Below are 21,679 nucleotides of genomic sequence, written 5' to 3' on the forward strand. Positions count from 1 at the left end.
TCAGTCTGCCTCCTTTATTCAAAAGACCACAAAAGCAATCACAAACAGGAAGCCCTGGCCCCAACAGTCAATCGCTCCCTTCACAGGATATGACCTCAGCCTCACAGGATATGACCTCACAGGATGTGAGTGACCATATAAGGATTTAACAACAGAACACAAAACAACCACCAATTACTACAGGACACTATACAATATACTAAATGACGATGACTAAAGTTCCTTGTGCATGGGATATTATCTGCAGGTGTATGTCATGGCACCCCAAACATGTTGATCAGGCATACCAGGAATGACAAGAGCAAACCACCGCTAAACCAATAATGTCTTTGCAGAGTGAACGCATCCCCACCAGACGATCGTTCTGTGCATTGCACAGGGGCCCTTTGCTGGCGGACATGTCTTCTCTCCGCAAACACCTCTCTCCAAACACCAGGAAGTTTTCCACTACCTAACAGGTCTCAACCAGTGTCAGTCTGCCCCAGTCAGCTCTTTAGAGCGGGCTGCGATTGAACAGACACTGGGAGACTCTTATGACAATACATTAATATAAAATTTTCCACAACAATCCCGGGCAATACGGGACACGTGGTCACCATATCTGGAGCTGGACCTTCTGGACTCTCTGAAACTGAACCTTCTAGATCCTCTGGAACTGGACCTTCTGGATCCTCTGAAACTGGGCCTCCTGGATCCTCTGGAACTGGGCCTCCTGGATCCTCTGGAACTGGACTTTATAGACTCTCTTGAATTGGACCTTCTCGACTTCCTGGAACTGGACCTTCTCGACTCTCTGGAACTGGACCTTCTTGACTCTCTGGAAAGGGACTTTCTCAATTCTCTGGATCGGGACCTTCTCGGCTCTCTGGAACTGGACCTTTTGGATCCTCTGGAACTGGACCTTTTGGATCCTCTGGAACTGGACCTTTTGGATCCTCTGGAACTGGACCTTTTGGATGCCCTGGAACTGGACCTTCTGGATCCTCTGTGACTGGACCTTCTGGACTCTCTGTGACTGGACCTCCTTGATCCTCTGGAACTGGACCTCCCGAATCCTCTGGAACTGGATCTTCTTGACTCTCTGGAACTGGACATCCTGGACTCTCTGGAACTGGACCTTCTAGACTCTCACATATCACTAATAAAACACCAATGGAAGACTCTCTATGAAATGAGCACATTCCAATCACCAATCATCTAAAAATGATGTTAGTTTGTAAAAAATTAATCAGAACAGAATATTGTAGAGTAGAGCTTTCTTGTTTATTCTAGAAAATCGGATTACGTTATTAACACACAATAAAGAATCTAAATTAAATCTAATTTAAAAATAATGATACTTTATTCGGTTCAATAAAAAGTTAGTACCTTCAGTACAGCAAAAAAAGTTGTACAGTATATTGGCCAATAGCAACCAATAAAATGTATGGATTGGCGTATTCTATGGTGGGGTCTGTGTGACTTTATTAGCCTCTGTAAATATTCTGGGGTCCAAGAAGTGATTTTCTTTAACAGAAACATTTTATACATTCTGACTATAAGGAAGGACACATGTTCTCTGGGGGTTATTCTTGCCACACTCCCCATTTGTCTGTCTGAACATTAAAAAGGTAGTTAGTCCATGTGAATTCCCTGGTGTCGATCATGGGCACTTTTTTGACTGAAGCATTTCCCGCACTTTGAACATGAATAAGGACACTCCCCCGCATGACTTTTCTGGTGAACAACAAGTTTGCGTTTCGTAATGAAACCTTTCCCGCACTCTGAACATGAAAAAGGACGCTCACCTGTGTGAGTTCTCTGATGTATAAGAAGGTGTCCTTTCTGAATGAAACCTTTACCACAGTGCGAACACGTGAATGGACGCTCACCTGTGTGAGTTCTCTGATGTATAAGAAGGTTTCCTTTCTGATTGAAACCTTTACCACAGTGCGAACACGAGAATGGACGCTCACCTGTGTGAATTCTTTGGTGATTAACAAGTTCTACTTTCTGAATAAAACATCTCCCGCACTCTGAACATGAAAAGGGACGCTCACCCGTGTGAATTTTGTGGTGTATAAGAAGGTTTCTTTTGAGAGTAAAACATTTGCCGCACTCTGAACATGGAAAAGTACGCACACTCTTACGCCTTTTCTGGTGTGTAGGAGGCCCTCTGGTTTTTTTGGAAGAATTCCCAGACACTGTAGATGACAAGGAATTCTCTCCTGTATGAGCTCCTTCATGGTTTAAGGAAGAATCTTCAGGATTAGATGGATCTGTTGATTTATCTGTACTGTGAGATTCAAAAATAATAGTATGTGGATTATCAGAAGATTCCTCAGGATCAGAGAAATCCCATGATCTCTCTATATGATAAGTTCTATGATGTATTATTTGTGTAATGCGATTCACTCCTAGAGAACGTTGTGTGGTGGGATTTTCTTCTGCTTTATTTTCTGAAGATACATTATTCAGGACATAGTGTCCACCTGTTGGAAATCAATGTTTAAATGTTATAATAATTCTTCATGTCTTTCCATCAGAAGTCATATACAGTATGTTGGTCTAACACTCTACAGTATCTCAGAGCTCTGGCATGGAATTGGGTGCAATCATAGCATAAAATATCAATACAAACCAGATAAAGATACAGCATCTCCACTTCATTTGTTGGGAACATGACGTTATATTGAGGAATGGAGATTGAACTTTTATATAGTGTACAGCAGGGATATGCAATTAGCGGACCTCCAGCTGTTGCAGAACTACAAGTCCCATGAGGCATAGCAAGACTCTGACAGCCACAAGCATGACACCCAGAGAGAGGCATGATGGGACTTGTAGTTTTGCAACAGCCGGAGGTCCCCTAATTGCATATTCCTGGTGTACAGTATCTTCACATTTCACTTATTTAAATTCATCTTTTATACTCAGAAGAAAAAGGAAATTGTGAACATGTCTGCATTTAGTGATTATTACTTACTTCTGTTGATATAAAGAGAAGATTTCTCCTGTTCATTTTTCATGGTCATCTCCTTCATAGACTGCTGATCTCCACTCACCAACGCCTCTTCTTCTTCCTCTTTAACCTCAAGTTTGATGTCTTTTCCTAATTTATCCTGAACCCCAAAACGAAAAAATAAAATATCTGGAAAATTAAGTTCAATATTAAAAACAAATATCTATAAGAAAGTTACCTCATAGTTTAGAATAACTTTTGAGTTCTATAGCTCCGTTCTTTATACCTGATGATGGTGAGGGATGCTTTGATCTTCCTGTGTGGAATCCTGGGAATACTGAAGACTATCCGCCTCCATAGACTGCTGAGCTCCACTTACCAGCGTCTCTTCTTCTTCCTTTTTAATCTCAGCTTTAATGTCTTTCAATTCTTCTCCCTAAACCCCAAAGATGACAGAATACATTTATAAAAAGGAACAAGAAGTTATTTTGAAGAATGTGGTCTCATATGTTAGAATTCTTTTTAAATTTTAGTTGCTCACTCCCACCTACCCAATGATGGTGAGGGATGGTGTGATCTTCCTGTGTGGAATCCCGGGAATACAGAGGACGGGGACATCTCTCCGGCGGGTTCCCATTACTGGATCCATCTGTAGGAAACACACACACTGACTGAATACATCGTTTTCCATTGTTTTCCAGATCCCTCCCCAGCTCAGTTTGTCAGGAGGAGCGAGCTTGGAAGCATGGCAGCTGTGGAACAGCTTTTTGCCAGGCTGAAAGCTGAGGCGGCGTCCAAGGGACTGGGATGGCTGTAGGACAGACTGGCAGCGGCGCTGGGTGAGAGTTTCTCAGTGGCCACTTCGGCGGGGCGTGAGTCGGCGTGTGTCCGGTGGTCCAGGCCACTGGCTCGCTTCTCCTCAGATTCCCCTCTCCCCTCCCTCCCAGAGTGCAGAGACAGCAGGTCCGTGGGGGTCGGCCGATATCAGGGCCACCCGCGAAGCACGCAGAGGCGCATGGAGCTTGGGGGAAGGGGCAGCAGACGCAGACAGGCCACGGAGCGAGGAGGGATAGCGCCAGCAGCTCCAGGGTGGATGCTGGGCCTAGCAGTGAGAGAATAGCGAGCCCGGCCTCTGGCTTTGATGCAGCGGGGGGGCTTCAGCGGGTAAAAAGATCAGCAACGGCAGACGGGCACCCCAGATCCGCGGCCGGTGGCCCCCTAATGACAGAAGGGCGGAGGACAGCAGCTGGCAGTGGCCTTGCGCGGCACTGCGGGAAGGAGGACAGAGGGCCCAGAAAAGTGACCCACAAATCGGTGGGTGGATCCGGCGCAGGGAGGAGGGGTTTGGAGAACCGCGGATCCCCGGCATCCAGTGTCGCACCTGCTGGAGGGCTGTCGGTGAGTGAAGAGATGACAGTAGACCGGTCTGAAGGTGGGCTGTCGCAGTCGGATGATGAGGACATCCAACGGCGGTGGAGACGGGACCATCAGCTGGTGGGACCCCTTCCAGGCATTCCGGTAAGTTTATATGTATTACTTCACGTGTTTGGGGTACTGATGTGGGGGAGATGGGGGAGATTAGTAGTGGGGGTCAGGTCACAGCGGGGCGCAGACCGCACCACGGCGGACTCAGGGTTGCAGGCATTTTTAGTGGGTTTGAAGGAATTAGTGCACAAGTTTGAGCCAGGGGCGAGTGGTATACAGTTGCCTGCGGTGGCATGGGTGGCTCCTGGGGTCGGGGGGGCGAAAGGGGTGACAACGGGCATGGGGACTTCCCCCGGGCCTGCTATGGAGCCTGCGACGGAGGTTGCAGGGGTCGTAGGTAAGGAGGTGGCGCCTAAGACGTCAGAGGGGGCAACAGTGGAAGGGGCAAAAAACAGGACTTAGTAAGGTTGGCGGATGCTGCAAAATGCAAAGTTTATGTGTGTTTTGAGGGGCCCCTCGGAGCACACCTAAAACCTGAGGTGAAGGAGAAAATTTGGAAGGGAGAATATGTGAAGATTTTTGCGCTCCTACCGCTGGAAAAGTTCAATCTGTATAGGGTGAAGCCAGAGGATAACAAGAAAGAGGACAAAGAAAAATGGAGGCATAGGCTCATCCCTAGGACTTTCATGAATTGGCTGCAGGCCTTTGCGATAATGGCAAGCGTTATTTGGGAAAAGAACCCAGAACACTGCTCGGCACTGTTCTGCTATCTGGACGCCGTGGGAGAGGCCTACAGAGTCTACGGGAAAACAGCATGGCTGCGGTACGATGAGCAATTTAGGCAGCGGAGGGCTATAAGCCCATCCTTGAGGTGGGATCATAAGCACATCAGTTTATGGATGCGCCTTATGACGTTGGCTAGGCCGATGAGTCAGTTTTTTCGAAGGGGGGGCCGGTGGCTCATCCAACCCCGGACAATCGGCCACAAGAAAAAAAGGGGTTTGTTGGCAATTTAACGCAGATTTGGGGGGTCGTGCAAATACAAGCACGAATGTTCAGGTTGTTGGGGTGGACACCCTGTGTCCCGTTGTTTTAAACAGGTTAAAAACCGTTCTGGCAAATCTGTTAGTAAGGGGGACAACGCCGGTGATAGTGGGAAAGATGCAACCTTTCCTCGACAGGTACCCAGATAGGGAGGCAGCCCAGTTGCTGGGCCTGGGGTTTTTGGAAGGGTTTAGAATTCCATCACGGCTGGTCGATACTCCCCCTCTGTCATGCAATTTGCAGTCAGCCTTACAACATGTGGACGTGATTTCGGAGAAACTGCAGAAGGAGGTCTTGTTGGGTCGCATGGGTGGTCCTTTTCCTTTTTTGACAATACCGGATCTAGTGGTGTCACCTCTTGGGGTCGTGCCAAAGAAAGAGCCGAACAAATTTAGGCTAATTCACCATTTATCATTCCCGAAAGGGGGTTCGTTGAATGATGCCATCGACCCGGAGGTATGCGCAGTTTCCTATACGTCTTTCGATGCAGCAGTGTTCTGGGTGAGGAGGTATGGGCGGGGGCACTGATGGCAAAAGCTGACATAGAGTCGGCTTTTCGTTTGCTCCCGGTTCACCCAGACAGTTTTCGTTTGTTGGGCTGTTATTGGCAGGAAGAATACTATGTGGATCGCTGCCTGCCCATGGGGTGTTCTATATCCTGTGCATTGTTTGAACAGTTTAGTTCATTCATTGAGTGGGTGGTGCGTGACGTCGTGGGAGTAAATGCCATCATACACTACTTGGACGACTTCCTCTACATGGGCCCACCTATATCAGAAGTTTTCGCAGTCCTGTTGGCCACACTGGAGCATGTTGCTGATAAGTTTGGCATCCCTTTGGCACCGGAGAAGACAGAGCGTCCCAAGACAGTGTTGAGTTTCTTGGGCATCGTTTTAGACTCGGATGCCATGGATCGCAGGCTGCCAGAGGATAAGTTGAAGGCATTGAAAGCAGAGATTCAGGGGATCTTGGGACATTGCAAAGTGCAACTGCGAACCTTACAATCATTACTAGGTAAGCTCAAATTTGCGTGTCGCATTCTGCCCATGGGGCGGGTATTTTGCAGGCGGCTGTCTGCAAGTACTGCAGGGGTTACGTCCCCCAAGCACTATGTGCGCTTGGTGAAGGTCTCTGACCATCTCCTGTACCATGTCCTTAGTCTCTGACCATCTCCTGTACCATGTCCTTAGTCTCTGACCATCTCCTGTACCATGTTCTCAGTCTCTGACCATCTCCTGTACCATGTTCTCAGTCTCTGACCATCTCCTGTACCATGTCCTCAGTCTCTGACCATCTCCTGTACCATGTCTGCAGTCTCTGACCATCTCCTGTACCATGTCTGCAGTCTCTGACCATCTCCTGTACCATGTCTGCAGTCTCTGACCATCTCCTGTACCATGTCTGCAGTCTCTGACCATCTCCTGTACCATGTCTGCAGTCTCTGACCATCTCCTGTACCATGTCCTCAGTCTCTGACCATTTCCTGTACCATGTCTGCAGTCTCTGACCATTTCCTGTACCATGTCTGCAGTCTCTGACCATCTCCTGTACCATGTCTGCAGTCTCTGACCATCTCCTGTACCATGTCCGCAGTCTCTGACCATCTCCTGTACCATGTCCTCAGTCTCTGACCATTTCCTGTACCATGTCCTCAGTCTCTGACCATCTCCTGTACCATGTCCTCAGTCTCTGACCATCTCCTGTACCATGTCTGCAGTCTCTGACCATCTCCTGTACCATGTCCCCAGTCGCTGACCATCTCCTGTATAAAAATATTTTTAAAAACAGTTACCTTCGGTATCGGTGTTGTTTCGGTATCAGTTTCGGTTTTCAGGATCAAGGAAGATTTATTTTCGGTATCGGTTTCGGCACCAAAAAAACCCATTCGGTGCATCCCTACTAACACTCTACAGTATCTCAGAGCTCTGGCATGGAATTGGGTCCACTCATAACATCAAATATCAATACAAACCAGATAAAGATACAGCATCTCCACCTCATTTGATGGGAACATGACGTTATATTGAGGAATGGAGATGGACCTTTCATATGGTATGCAGTATCTTCACGTTGCACTTATTTAAATTCATCTTTTATACTCATAGAAGAAAAAGAAAATTGTGAACATTTCTGCATTTAGTGATTATTACTTACTTCTGTTGATATAAAGAGAAGATTCCTCCTGTTCATTTTTCATGGTCATCTCCTCCATAGACTGCTGATCTCCACTCACCAACGCCTCTTCTTCTTCCTCTTTAACCTCAAGTTTGATGTCTTTTCCTAATTTATCCTGAACCCCAAAACAAAAAAATATAATATCTGGAAAATTAAGTTCAATATTAAAAACAAATATCTATAAGAAAGTTATCTCATAGTTTAGAATAACTTTTGAGTTCTATAGCTCAGTTCTTCATACCTGATGATGGTGAGGGATGCTTTGATCTTCCTGTGTGGAATCCTGGGAATACTGAAGACTATCCGCCTCCATAGACTGCTGAGCTCCACTCACCAGCGTCTCTTCTTCTTCCTTTTTAATCTCAGCTTTGATGTCTTTCAATCCTTCACCCTAAACCCCAAAGATGACAGAATACATTTATTAAAAAGGAACAAGAAGTTATTTTGAAGAATGTGGTCTCATATGTTAGAATGCTTTTTAATATTTAGTTGCTCACTCCCACCTACCTGATGATGGTGAAGGATGGTGTGACCTTCCTGTGTGGAATCCCAGGAATACTGAGGACAGGGATATCTCTCTGGTGGGTTCCCATTACTGGATCCATCTGTTGGAAACACACACACTGACTGAATACATTGTTTTCCATACTGATCTCTCCTTTACAATAAAGTCTTCTCTTACCCGGTGATGTGAGGGGCGGCTGATTATCCATCATGACGTCCATGTAGAGATCCTTGTGTCCTTCTAAATACTCCCACTCCTCCATGGAGAAATAGACAGTGACATTCTGACAGCTTATAGGAACCTGATACACACAATGATACAGTCACCATCCAGACACATCCCTTGTCTGTTACTGGATAATGTCCCAGAATTCCCGGCACCGCTCACCTCTCCTGTCAGCAGATCAGTGATCTTGTTGGTGACTTCTAGAATCTTCTTGGCACTGGTTACCTCTTTTGTCAGACAATGAGGTGGAGGCACTGTGATGGGTGATGTCCTATGAAGGCGACTGCTGGGTGTTCATGGATCTCCAGATGTTTCCTTCACATTTTTTTAATTCTGTGTATAGAGAGAAAGTAATTATCAATGAAGACGTTGTAGAATCCTTCTCTCCTCTCTAGATAGAATAATGTTTTCATTATAGAGATAAGGATGAAGTCACGTGACCCTCCCAGAATCCTCCTCACCTCCTACTGATTTGAGAATTATTTGGACTATACCAGGATGTGAAATGTCTATACTATGACCTAAAGATTCTGTCCAAAAAAAGTTTGGACCAAACCTTGACTGTTCGGATGAACAACCGAACATTTACCCTTTCGGTGGAAGAAGGACATCATGTGCAGTATCTCACAATGTAAAGTAGTGAGTGCACAGCTTGTATAACAGTGTAAATTTGCTGTCCCCTCAAAATAACACAGCCATTAATGTCTAAACCGCTGGCAACAAAAGTGAGTACACCCCTAAGAGAAAATGTCCAAATTGGGCCCAAAGTGTCAATATTTTGTGTGGCCATCATTATTTTTCAGCATTGCCTTAACCCTCTTGGGCATGGAGTTGTCTCTGTGCTGTTTGGCATATTGTAAGCGGGATACTTTGTGGCATTTGTATAGTAATGGCTTTCTTCTGGCAACTAGATCATGCAGCCCATCGTTCTTCAAGTGCCTCCTTATTGTGCATCTTGCAACAGCCACACCACATGTTTTCAGAGAGTCCTGCAGTTATTTGTGGGTTTTTCTTTGCATCCCGAACAATTTTCCTGGCAGTTGTGGCTGAAATTTTAGTTGGTCTACCTGACCGTGGTTTGGTTTCAACAGAACCCCTCATTTTCCACTTCTTTATTAGAGTTTAAACACTGCTGATTGGCATTCTCAGTTCCTTGGATATCTTTTTTTCCTGGACCTCCCCATGTCAGCCTACTATGGATCAGCTCCGAACCCTCTGACCCCTCCAGGACCACTTCTTTTCTAGCCCATAAAAGGGCGGCTGTCTGCCCACACCAATGTTCTTTTTTTCGTCCTCGCTCCGGACGCCTTTTAAAGTTTATTTTTATTTATTATACAGCATTCCAGCCTCAAAAGAGTAAAGAAGGGACTAGACATGACAAATCGCAGAGTCGCATGCAGCTGGATAGACGCCTGTTGTCACAGCATTCCACATCTCCCTCACTCTTACCTCACTTTAGTCGCTCGGACCCAAGCCTAGAGAGGTCAAGACATCAGACGGCTCAGGACAATGTTGCAAAAGCACGCCAGGTTAAATCCTACATTAAGCACGCAGTCAAGGAAGGGTTAAAGAGTGTTTCAAGGAATCCTGCTGTATCTTCAGCATCTGCAGATTCAGTGCGTTTTAACTCTGAAGTCGATAGCGATTTGGATCCATCTGAGGCTGAGATGGTCTCAGAATCGCATACGTTTGATTTTTGCACTGGTTCCCCCCTTGGTGGAGGCTGTTCAGGATGCGATGAAGTGGCAGGAAGAATCGTCGCCTCCAAAGAAACAGCAAAGATACTACCCGTATTTAAAGAAATCGTTACCTTCCTTCCCATTTCATTTCTGAAATTAAAGAAGTAATTGACGATGAGTGGGGGGGGGCCTGAGAGGAAGCTCAATGTGTATAATGGAGTATTGAAGCTGTACCCCTTGGGACACTATGCCTAAGGTGGATGCTTCATTACGTGTATTCGCCCACCACATTACACTTCCGCTGGAGGATTCAGTCTCTTTTAGGGATCCTATGGATCGCAAAATAAACGCAGACCTAAAAAGGTTGTAACGTTTGGCCGCAGCAGCCTGCAGACCGGCGGTAGAACTCACTCCTGTGGCAGCAGCACTTGGGCTGGGTTCGCACCTGTGCATTTTGCGGATTTGCACTACTGTCCATTTATTATGGTCTCCTGTGTTCTGTGGTACGGTTCTGAAGAATGCTGGGAGTGTATGGGTGTGAATCCAGCCTTAGAGTGTGGGTAGCGGAGCTGGTGGATGGATGTTTGGATGAAAGTCTGGGAAGTGGCAGTTCTTCTCCTTTGCAGTTTTTAAGATTGCTGTAGAGTTGTGGCTGAAGTGGCTGTCGACCAGGTCAAGATGACAGCAAAGATAATGGCTCATTCCGTCACAGCCTGCAGAGACTTATGGTTGAAGCATTGGTCGGCCCATAAGGCTTCTTAGCACAGCCTGTGTTCGGTTCCATTTGACAGGAAGCTACTCTTCGGGAAGGCTAATGCCCTGTGCACACGATCGGACATTGATCGGACATTCCGACAACAAAATCCATCGGGTTTTGTGCCAAACTTGTCTTGCATACACACGGTCGCACAAGGTTGTCGGAAAATCTGATCGTTCTGAATGTGGTGACGTAAAAGTCGGGACTATAAACGAGGCAGTAGCCAATAGCTTTCATCTCTTAATTTATTCTATGCATGCGTGGCACTTTGTGCGTCGGATTTTTGTATACACAATCGGAATTTAAATGATCGGATTTTGTTGGAAAATTTTATATCATGCTCTCAAATTTTGTGTGTTGGAAATTCCGACGGAAAAAGTCAGATGGAGCCCACACATGATCGGAATTTCCGACAACACAATCCGATCGCACTTTTTCCATCGGGAAATCTGACCGTGTGTACAGGGCATTAGAATCAGCAATTCACAAGGGATCCAAAGAAGGATTCAGAGAGGCCAGGGCTTACAGACGGTTTTTCAGACAGTGGAGGGGAGCTGGTTCAACCTTCCAGAAACCTTCTAAGCCCAGGGCCAACAAAGCTCCTGGGGCTGTGTTTCCACTGCTGCTCCCCAAAGCCGCGTGGTTTACACTGCGACTTTGCTACCCTTCTGGTTCCAAGGCACGAATTGGGTCAAAGAGTATGTTCCCCTCTGTTTTTGGTCAGGCATCAGGGGGTTTCGGACCAGTTTTTTGACCTCAAAGTCCTGAATTCTTACATGAAGGTTCCACCATTCAAAATGGAGTCATTGGAAACGATTGTTTTGGTTGTGGAGTCAGACTGGATGGTTTCCATCGATCTGGCAGATGCGTATCTTCATGTCTCCATAGACGCATCTCATCATCGCTTTCTCAGGCCTTCCATGGAAGGCTCTCATTTTCATTTTTTACCTCTCCCATTCGGTCTCTGCGCGACTCCGAGAACGTTTTTAAAGCTACTGTCTGCTGTCGTTGTGACTCTCAGGGTCAAGGGAGTCCAAATATTCCATTATCTAGATGACATGCTACTTCTGGGTCCGTCAAATGAGCTCCTTCTAGTTCATGTGAATTTCACCTGCAAAACACTAGCTCATTTCGGTTGGTTGATCAACTTTCTGAAGAGCCAGATGCATCTGACCCAAATATTGGAGTATTTAGGAGTACAATTCAACATGGAATCAGGGTTGTGTTTCTCTTCCTCAGTTGTTTTTTTTTTTTGTTTGTTTTCGTTTTTTACTAGCCGTGGCCTCAGCCAGAAGAGTCTCCGAGCTGTGCGCCTTCTCATCTAAAGAACCATATTGTTTGGTGATCCCAGACAAGATAGTCCTTAGGCCGATACCGAGCTTTCTACCTAAGGTGGCCACATATTTTCGTAAGAACTGGGAGGTCATTCTCCCAGCCTTTCTGGTGGATACAGCTGATGATGAGTGGAGTAGGTTAGACCTGGTCTCTGCGTTTTCAACCTACTTGAAATGGACTAAAAGCTTTGGCAAACAAGATCAGCTGTAGGTTTTCCTAATGGGGCCTAAAAAGTGTATGCCAGCAACATCCAGAGTTGTGTCTTCCTGGTTTGTCAAGACCATGCATATTGCATAAAAAACGCTGGGCCTTCCTCCTCCTTCAGAGACCAAAGCACATTCGACGAGGGGTATGGCAGCATCCTGGGCATACGCGAAGGTCACCCCTGATGTAGTTTGCAGAGCAGCAAGCTGGAGCACGCCCAACACCTTTTATTAGGCATTATAGGCTTAATATGGCTTGTCCACCTGAGGAAACGTTTGGCTCTACGGTTATTACGGTGGCTGTTGCCCATTGAAAATTTTGAGTAGCATTGCATTGAGGGTTTGGCTTATTTATTTTTTGTCTTCCCTCCCTTCTTGATTTAGCTTGGTACATCCCATAGTAGGCTGACATGGGGAGGTCCAGTAATAAGGAAAATTGTTATCCATATTTATCGTAATTTTCCTTTTCTGGATCCTCCCCATGTCAGCCAAAGGATTCCCACCCAGTTTTTTTTTTTTGAACACTGGTGTTGGCAGACAAGCGCCCTTTTATGGGCTAGAAAAGAGGTGGTCCTGGAGGGGTCAGAGGGGGCGGAGCTGACCCATAGTAGGCTGACATGGGGAGGATCCAGGAAAGGAAAATGACGGTAAGTATGGATAACAATTTTCCTTAATATCCCTTTCCTGTTTTATACAGTTCAACTACCTTTTCCTGCAGATCCTTTGACAATTCATTTGCTTTCCCCATGACTCAGAATCCAGAAACCTCAGTGCAGCACTGGATGAAAGATGCAAGGGTCTGTCAGGAGTCCAGAAACTCGTTGACCTTTTATACACACACAGTGATTACAAGCAAACAGATCACAGGTGAGGATGGTTGCCTTTAATAGCCATTCAAACCCCTTTCTGTCAACTTGTGTGCATGTTATCTGGCTAAAATCACCAGGGTATGTAAACTTTTGAACAGGGTCATTTGGGTAGTTTCTGTTGTGATTATGATTTAAAAAGAGTAAACACAGTTGATTGATAATAAATGGCTTCAGCCAAACACTAACCATGAGTGAAAGAAAAGTTTTTGTGTTATCATTCAAATTCTCTTAAAAATGGCCAAGAAATCATAAATTCTTATGAGCACAGCTGTATATAATATAAAACTGCAGGCAGGGCACTTGACAAACCACTAGGGACAAAAGGGATGTGAAATGATTTGATACAGTAATGTAATCTGTAAGATTACAGTGTGCTGTATGTGTTATCAATTTATCACTTTGTGAATTTGAGGCCAGGGTCCGCCCCGTGCGTCGTGACGCTCGCAGGGAATGGAGCCTGGCACACAGAGGCATCGGGCAGAGGACACAGCGGGGGGACATCGCAGGATCCTGGGGAGGAGGTAAGTAACCGGCACCAGGATCCTGCAATGCAATCCCAAGGGTGGCTCTGGATTACCGCTAATGGTACCCCACAGCTATTACCCTTTTGTATGACTTGACCCTCCCTCCTAGATTGTAAGCTCTAACGAGCAAGACCCTCTGATTCCCCCCTGTAGTGAATTGTATTGTAATTGTACTGTCTACCCCAATGTTGTAAACCGCTGCGCAAACTGTCGGCGCTATATAAATCCTGTATAATAATAATAATAATGGTACTGAAATTTAACCCCGAGCCACGCTCGGGATTACCACCAGGGAGGTTAATATATGCTATAGAATGGGTTACCACCCTGCATCTATTCTTTGCCCCCTTGCTTCGCTGCACCTGGGGCAGCTGCCCCTCATGCCCACCCTTTGTCCTGGCTCTGCTGCCTGCATGCAGAATGGGGGTCAACGCCCATCTGAATGATGCCTTAAGGGGGAACCCATGCAAAAATTAAAACTGAGGAAATGCAGATCAGTCTTAGTCAACTTAGACCCCCTAAAGACCACCGATATACCCCTGCTTACATAGCCGAGACTCCCATACCTCCTCCTATTGGTCTCCCTTCCTCCATAAGTCCCCAGGTGCTGATACATCATCCTCTCCACCTGCTCTCACCCAAAGAGTAAAAGCTGACTACCAAAAACACCTGACGAAAAATAGGTGCGATCGACACCCCCTGGACCCCCCTCCCATCCCTGATTACACTTCCCAAAATGAACTTTTTTAGTGTCAGGAACATCTCACCCTGTTGCCCACCCTAGATCTTACAATGTCTAGCATCACCAACTCTTCTGTGACTATTCCCGTTCTTTTAATGTCTTGAATACCTCACTATTGTATGCTCACGCTTTACCGTTGTTTCGTTTTTTTGTATTATTTTGTTTTTGTTATAAATAAAACTTTATAAATATAAAAATACAAAAATAAAAACTGTAAAATCTTGATAAATTTTCTACCAGACCACTCAGGTAGAATTTTTATTAATACAAGATCAATAAAACACACATAATCATGTACAACTTAAAAACATAGTGAAAATCCATACAAATCACCAGTATAATGGTCCCCAAGAGGGGAAAATCACAGTGGGATTGAGGGTCATGAAAATCATCTCAACTAGTTTTGCGGTCTATTGCCGCATCGTAAGGAGAATATCTGTAATTTGATTAACAGTTTATCAGTAACTATACAAATTAGCCAAAAACAATAGTACAGTCACACATAACAATAATAACAATATATACATGGGGAAAAGAGGGCTAAGCTGCTTACCTAGGTACCCTTGCTAGTGATATAGATCAGTGCTTTTCAACATTTTTGTAGTCCATTTCCTAACAAGTCACCTCTCCTCTGGAACTTCCTGTCTTTACCCTACATCACTTCCTGTCTGTACATGACATCACTTCCTTTTTTGCGTTCCACGCTCAGGAGTGAGATCACCATCTTGTGGAGAATTTAAATACCGCAGCCTTCATTCATAAATACTGCAGCCTTCATTCATAAATACCGCAGCCTTCATTTATAAATACTGCAGTTTTCATTCATACATTAAAACTCAGCACATTTACATTTTCGGTACATTTATTATTTTTTGTCCTCCTGTACAAACTAAATAACAATAATAAAAAATAATCATTTTTTATTTTAGTGCTATTAAACACACACACTATATATAATTGTATATATACAGTGCCTTGAAAAAGTATTCATACCTCTTGAAATTTTCCACATTTTGTCATGTTACAACCAAAAACCTAAATGTATTTTATTGGGATTTTATGTGATAGACCAACACAAAGTGGCACATCATTGTGAAGTGGAAGGAAAATGATAAATGGTTTTCAATTTTTTTTTTACAAATAAATATGTGAAAAGTGTGGGGTACATTTGTATGGTGCCCCCCTGAGTCAATACTTTTGTAGAACCGCCTTTCGCTGTAATTACAGCTGTAAGTCTTTTGGGGCTGTCTCTACCAGCTTTGCACATCTAGAGAGGGACATTTTTGCCCATTCTTCTTTGCAAAATAGCTCAAACTCTGTCAGATTGGATGGAGAGCGTCTGTGAACAGCAATTTTCAAGTCTTGCCACAGAGTCTCAATTGGATTTAGGTCTGGACTTTGACTGGGCCATTCTAACACATGAATATGTTTTGATCTAAATCATTCTAAACCATTCTAAGCCATTGTAGCTCTGGCTGTATGTTTAGGGTCGTTGTCCTGCTGGAAGGTAAACCTCCGCCCCAGTCTCAAGTCTTTTGCAGACACCAACAGGTTTCCTTCTAAGATTACCCTGTATTTGGCTTCATCCATCTTCCCATCAACTCTGACCAGCTTCCCTGTCCCTGCTGAAGAAAAGCATATCCACAACATGATGCTGCCACCACCATCTTTTATGGTGGGGATGGTGTGTTCAGGGTGATGTGCAGTGTTAGTTTCCCCCACGCATAGCGTTTTGCTTTTAAGCCAAAGTTAAATCTTGGTCTCATATGACAAGAGCACCTTCTTCCACATGTTTGCTGTGTCCCCCACGTGGCTTCTCACAAACTGCAAATGGGACTTCTTATGGCTTTCTTCTTCCATAAAGGCCAGATTTGTGGAGTGCACAAATAATAGTTGTCCTGTGGACAGATTCTCACACCTGAGCTGTGAATCTCTGCAGCTCTTCCAGAGTTACCATGGACCTCTTGGCTGCTTCTCTAATTAATGCTTAATCCTTGCCCAGCCTGTCAGTTTAGGTGGACGGCCATGTCTTGGTAGCTTTGCAGTTGTGCCATACTCTTTCCATTTTCAGATGATGGGTTGAACAGTGCTCCGTGAGATGTAGGGATGGGCCGAACACTCCCCGGTTTGGTTCGCATCCAGAACATGCGAACGGACCAAAAGTTTGCACGAACTTTCGAACACCGTTAAAGTCTATGGGACTCGAACGTGGGAAATCAAAAGTGCAAATTTTAAGGCCTAATATGCAAGTTAATGTCCTAAAAAGGGTTTGAGGACTCAGGTACTGCCCCAGGGGACATGTAGCAATGAAAAAAAAAGTTTTAAAAACGGATGTTTTTGGGACCAGTGATTTTAATGATGCTTAAAGTGAAAAAATAAAAGTGAAATATTCCTTTAAATATCGTACCTGAAGGGTGTCTATAGTATGCCTGTAAAGTGGCGCGTGTTTCCCGTGCTTAGAACAGTCCCTGCACAAAATGACCTTTCTAAAAGAATAAAAGTCATTTAAAACTGCTTGCGACTTTAATGTAATGTCGGGTCCCGGCAATATGGATGAAAATCAGTGAGACAAACGGCATGGGTGCCCCCCCCAGCCCATTAACCAGGTCCTTTGGGTCTTGTATGGATATTAAGGGGAACCCCGCACCCAAATTAAAAAAAGATAAGGCGTTGAGCCCCCAGGCCCTATATACTCTGAACAACAGTATACAGGCGGTGCAAACAAGACAGGGACTGTAGGTTTGTTCTTATGTAGAATCTGTTTGTAATTTGGAACAGCTACATTTTGTAAGTGTAGCTCCAGCCAAAAAATCTATTTTAAAGCTTTTTGGAAAACATAGGGAAGGGTTATCACCCCTGTAACATTTGTTTTGCTGTCTGTGCCCCTGTTCAGAAGATTTCACCTCACTTTCTGTCCCAATGACAATTGGATTTTGAAAATTTGGGGTTTTTAAGGGTAACAAGGATTGGTGATAAATCAGTGGAGGAGACACCCTTTTCCCATATTAACTCTTACAGGAGAGAATTTCCCTTCCTAGGGGTCAATTTCCTCTCACTTCCTGTTGTCTCCCTCCGTTTGTAAGTAGGGGTCGTTTGTAAGTTGGATTTTTGAAAATAGGGTACTGCCTGTACATACTATACGGCCTGCCCTATATACTCTGTTGTGAAATATTATATCAAGAATTGTAATTACACGCCTCCTGTTGAACAGTGTCAGAAAAATTGTCCTTAGGCAGTGGTGGTGGTGCCACAACACTGCAGCCCCTCACAGATACTCCTGTTGAGCGCAGGAACGAGCCCTGCTGTTAAATATTTGATCAAAAATTGTAATTACATGCCCCTGTTTAGGGGCAGAAAAATTGGGCCTTAGCCACTGGTGGTGGTGCCCAGTACCAAAAATGTTCTTAGAAGCTATCAACATGAACACTCACTCAGCATCAGCATAGGCATTCTTGAAGGGATCTCACATTCATAAAAAAATTAATCAGTTACATCAGCATCAGGTGCTTGGTAGCTGGTGATCCAAGACTGATTCATTTTTATGAAGGTGAGCTGATCAACCGAGTCGGTGGACAGGCGCACTCTGTGATCGGTTACAAAGCCTCCAGCAGCATTGGATGTTCGTTCCGAAAGAAAGAAAGAACATTGGATGCAGGAAAGTGCAGTAGCTCAATTGCATACTGTGCAAGCTCTGGCCAGTGAACCATCCTCAAGACCCAGTAACCCAGTGAATTTTCAGTTGGAAAGGTCTCCAAGTCTGATCTTGCCCCTAGGTTTTCCTGCACCATGTACAACAGATGCTGGCGATGGTTGCTTGAACCGATCAGACCTTGGGGCTGCGGACTAAAAAATTGTCTGAATGCATCGGTCAGACGGCCACCTTCTCCACTGTTTCTTCTGTGACTGACCGAAGCCTCAGCAACACATTGTCCAGGAGTACCATGAAATTGTAACCTCCCAGGCTCTGGAAACGCATTGGACAAACCTTTTTGCAAGGCCTCCCGAAGATGTTTCATCCTCTGCTCCCTCTGCGATGGCTGGATAAGTTCCGCCACCTTACCCTTGTAACGTGGATCAAGAAGGGTTGCTAGCCAGTACTGATCCCTCTCCTTGATACCATGAATCCGAGGGTCCTTTCGCAGGCTTTGCAGGATCAGGGAGCCATGCAGCGTAGATTTGCTGAGGCATTCGGTCCGGAGTCCTCTGGGTTACTAAGGACGACCTGATCCGCAGCCACCTTCTGCCAGCCACGTACAAGTCCATGGGTTTCCGGGGACTGAAAACGATCCCTTGAAGACTGCTGCTGATGCTGAGTGCCAGGCTCTACCTCCATGCTGACACAATCCTCCTACTCTTCCTGTGATAGGCGGGCCTGCAGGAATACTGTCTGGATAAAGGGGGCCTTGAGAGGTAAGGAAGTCCTCCTCTTCCTCCCTCTGTTCTGCCTCAAGTGCCCTGTCCATTATTCCACATAGCGTGTGCTCCAACAGGTAGACAAGAGGGACAGTATCACTGATGCATGCACTGTCACTGCTCACCATCCTCGTGGCCTCCTCAAATGGTAACAGGACAGTGCATGCATCCTTGATCATGAGCCACTGGCGTGGCAAAAACAAAGCCAAGCTCCCCTGACCCCTTGATCATGATCCACTGGCGTGGCAAAAAAAAGCCAAGCTACCCTGACCCTGTCCTGGTGCAATACTCACACAGGTAGTCATTGATGGCCCTTTGCTGCGTGTGCAGCCGCTGCAGCATTGCCAACATTGAGTTCCACCTGGTGGGCATGACGCAGATGAGGCGGTTCTTGGGCAGGTTGCATTCCTTTTGGAGGTCAGCCAGCCGAGCACTGGCATTATATGACCGGTGGAAATGCCCACAGACTTTCCTGGCCTGCCTCAGGAGATCCTGTAAGCTGGGTACCTGCACAAGAACCACTGCACCACCAAATTAAGGACTTGAGCCAAACAGGGAACATGGGTGAAGTGTCCCTGTCGGAGAGCGGAGAGGTGGTTGGTGCCATTGTTGCAACCCACCATTCCTGGCTGAAGCTTGCGTGGTTTCAACCACCTTTGAGCCTGTCCCTGCAGAGCTGACAGAATCTCTGCCCCAGTGTGGCTCCTGTCCCCTAAACAGACCAACTCAAGCACTGTAACGAGCCCCTGCTTGCTCGGTTCCACTCTCCCGACACTCCTCTGCGGCTATTGAATCAGATTGCAGATTGCAACATCTGATGGTTCAGTCATCCGATGCTCCGGGATTTGAGCTACAGCTATGTGCCGTTCAAATCCAGTTGTGATAGCTCAGAACAAACACCAGGCAGGCTGTATGTAAGTTCAACCAGGAATCTCTTTTATTGAAAGGAATACAGGCTCTTTTATACAGTAAAAGAGGAGGTGCATACCTCCTGCTCATATTACTCTGAACATACACCTGTGACCAGAAACCTAATTAACATGGGCTAATTAACTAATCCCTTTAGACAGCCTAGATGACTCAGTCATGACCTTTATGCCAGACTGGCCGTCTTGTGGGTCAGAAAACACAATCAACATTATCACAAATCAACACAGAACTCTTCTTCACACAATAGCAGGGTTAATTAACACAAACAACAATGGGGATCTAATGACTCTTAGATCCCATACTAGACTTATTTACAATAAACACATTCTAGCAGGCAACAGACAGACAGGTGGCTGGAATTGACATCAGCATCTCCTAACAGTATTTGTCCCAGCATTATGAATCAGCCACTATTTCTAATATGGCAAATCCAGGGTCCCCAGAGTCTGTGTCTCTTGGGGGGATATGGACCTGAATCCAAAGTAACACCACCTCAAGGGTCCTCAGGCATACAGCTCACAAAGAGCACCATTCCCCCATATGCCAGGGCGCACGATCGATGGGCAAGAGGCTAACATTTAGTCCCCTCCAAAAGTCTCTCTCCTAGCTAGGTCTGTCACAAGCACCGCATGGCATCTTTTTGCCTGAGTGCTTGCGTAGCCCCTAGAACGCCTGCGGAGCACCGCTGGTTCCGAGGACAAATCTGCACAGGAAGAGGCCATTGAGGAAGAAGAAGAGGAGGGGGTGGAGGAGAGAGGTGTGGCAGAATCACCACTAGCAGCATTTTGGAGGCGTGGTGGTGGAACAAGCTCCAACAATACTGCACCCTGTCCTGCATCCTTCCCAGCTGCCAGCAGGGTTACCCAGTGCGCCATGAAAGAAAGGTAACGTCCCTGTCCATGCCTGCTGGACCATGAGTCAGCGGTAATATGCACCTTACCGCTGACCGCCCTATCCAATGAGGCCAAGACATTGCCTTTCACATGTCGGTAGAGAGCCGGAATGGCCTTCCCGAGAAAAAAATTGGCATTTGGGAACCTGCCACTGAGGTACCGCACATTTCCACAAATTCTAGAAAGGGGGCAGAGTCTACCAGCTGAAAAGGCAGCAGTTGGAGTGCTAGCAATTTAGCCAAACTAGCATTCAGCCACTGAGCATGTGGTTGGCTGGGACTGAATTTCTTTCGCCGGTTTAGCAACTAGGGTGGGGAAATTTGCCTGCTACAATCGGATGTTGGTGTACCACTAGCAGATTGCCCGGAAGTACTTGGGACACCTAATTCTACACCTTCATTCCTCTCAGTGCAGGTCTCTGAGAGGACTGAAGTTAAAGTGGGGTTGGAGATCCCAGCTGATGAGGGGCAAGGAGAGGTCTGCCTTGTTCTTTGGTGTGGGTCTTTTAAGTACTGTTGCCAATGGACTGCATGGCAGCTCGACATATGTCTGGTCAAGCATGTGGTGCCCAAACGGCTGCTGTTTTGGCCATGCTTGATACGCTTCAGACATATGTTGCAAACAGCAACGGTGTGAACTGCTGCACACGTCTAAAAAAAGGCCCACACCAAAGAACTTTTGGAAAAACGTGTGGAGTCAGCAGCGCCCTGCACATGCAGAGCTCTGCGGTGTGATGCATTCGGTTGCCTGCCCTTAAGCTGGCCCCTGGAGGGCATCCTGCCTCGTTGGAGATATGCCTCCTCCTCCTCTGCTCTTCTATCCGGCACCCACGTAGAGTCAGTGACCTCATCATCCCCTCCCTCCTCGCCACTGAAGCAAACCTGGCAGTATGCTGCAGCTGGGGGAACATGACTGCCAGTTTCTTGTCCTTCTTGGGCACCCCCTCTCTCTGGGTTCACGGTACTGCCTTCATCCTCAACCTGGATACCATCATCAGAGCCCTCAAAACGCTGCGCATC

The 21,679-nt window shown here is 46.0% G+C and overlaps 1 protein-coding gene across 1 annotated transcript; it reads right to left on the bottom strand.

Moving 5' to 3' along the window:
• Positions 1 to 1,318: 1,318 nt before the first annotated feature.
• LOC141105115 (uncharacterized) lies at positions 1,319 to 15,096 on the bottom strand. The gene is made up of 10 exons (XM_073594981.1): positions 14,978 to 15,096; positions 8,478 to 8,648; positions 8,268 to 8,391; positions 8,093 to 8,190; positions 7,827 to 7,976; positions 7,565 to 7,700; positions 3,493 to 3,590; positions 3,228 to 3,377; positions 2,966 to 3,101; positions 1,319 to 2,471 (listed from the first exon to the last, which is right to left on the bottom strand). The coding sequence occupies exons 3-10, from the start codon at positions 8,350 to 8,352 to the stop codon at positions 1,615 to 1,617; spliced, it is 1,710 nt and encodes a 569-aa protein (XP_073451082.1). The 5' UTR covers positions 8,353 to 8,391; positions 8,478 to 8,648; positions 14,978 to 15,096; the 3' UTR covers positions 1,319 to 1,614.
• Between the last annotated feature and the right edge of the window lie 6,583 nt (positions 15,097 to 21,679).

Source organism: Aquarana catesbeiana, linkage group LG08 (assembly GCF_042186555.1).
Source record: "Aquarana catesbeiana isolate 2022-GZ linkage group LG08, ASM4218655v1, whole genome shotgun sequence".
Lineage (NCBI taxonomy): Eukaryota > Metazoa > Chordata > Amphibia > Anura > Ranidae > Aquarana > Aquarana catesbeiana.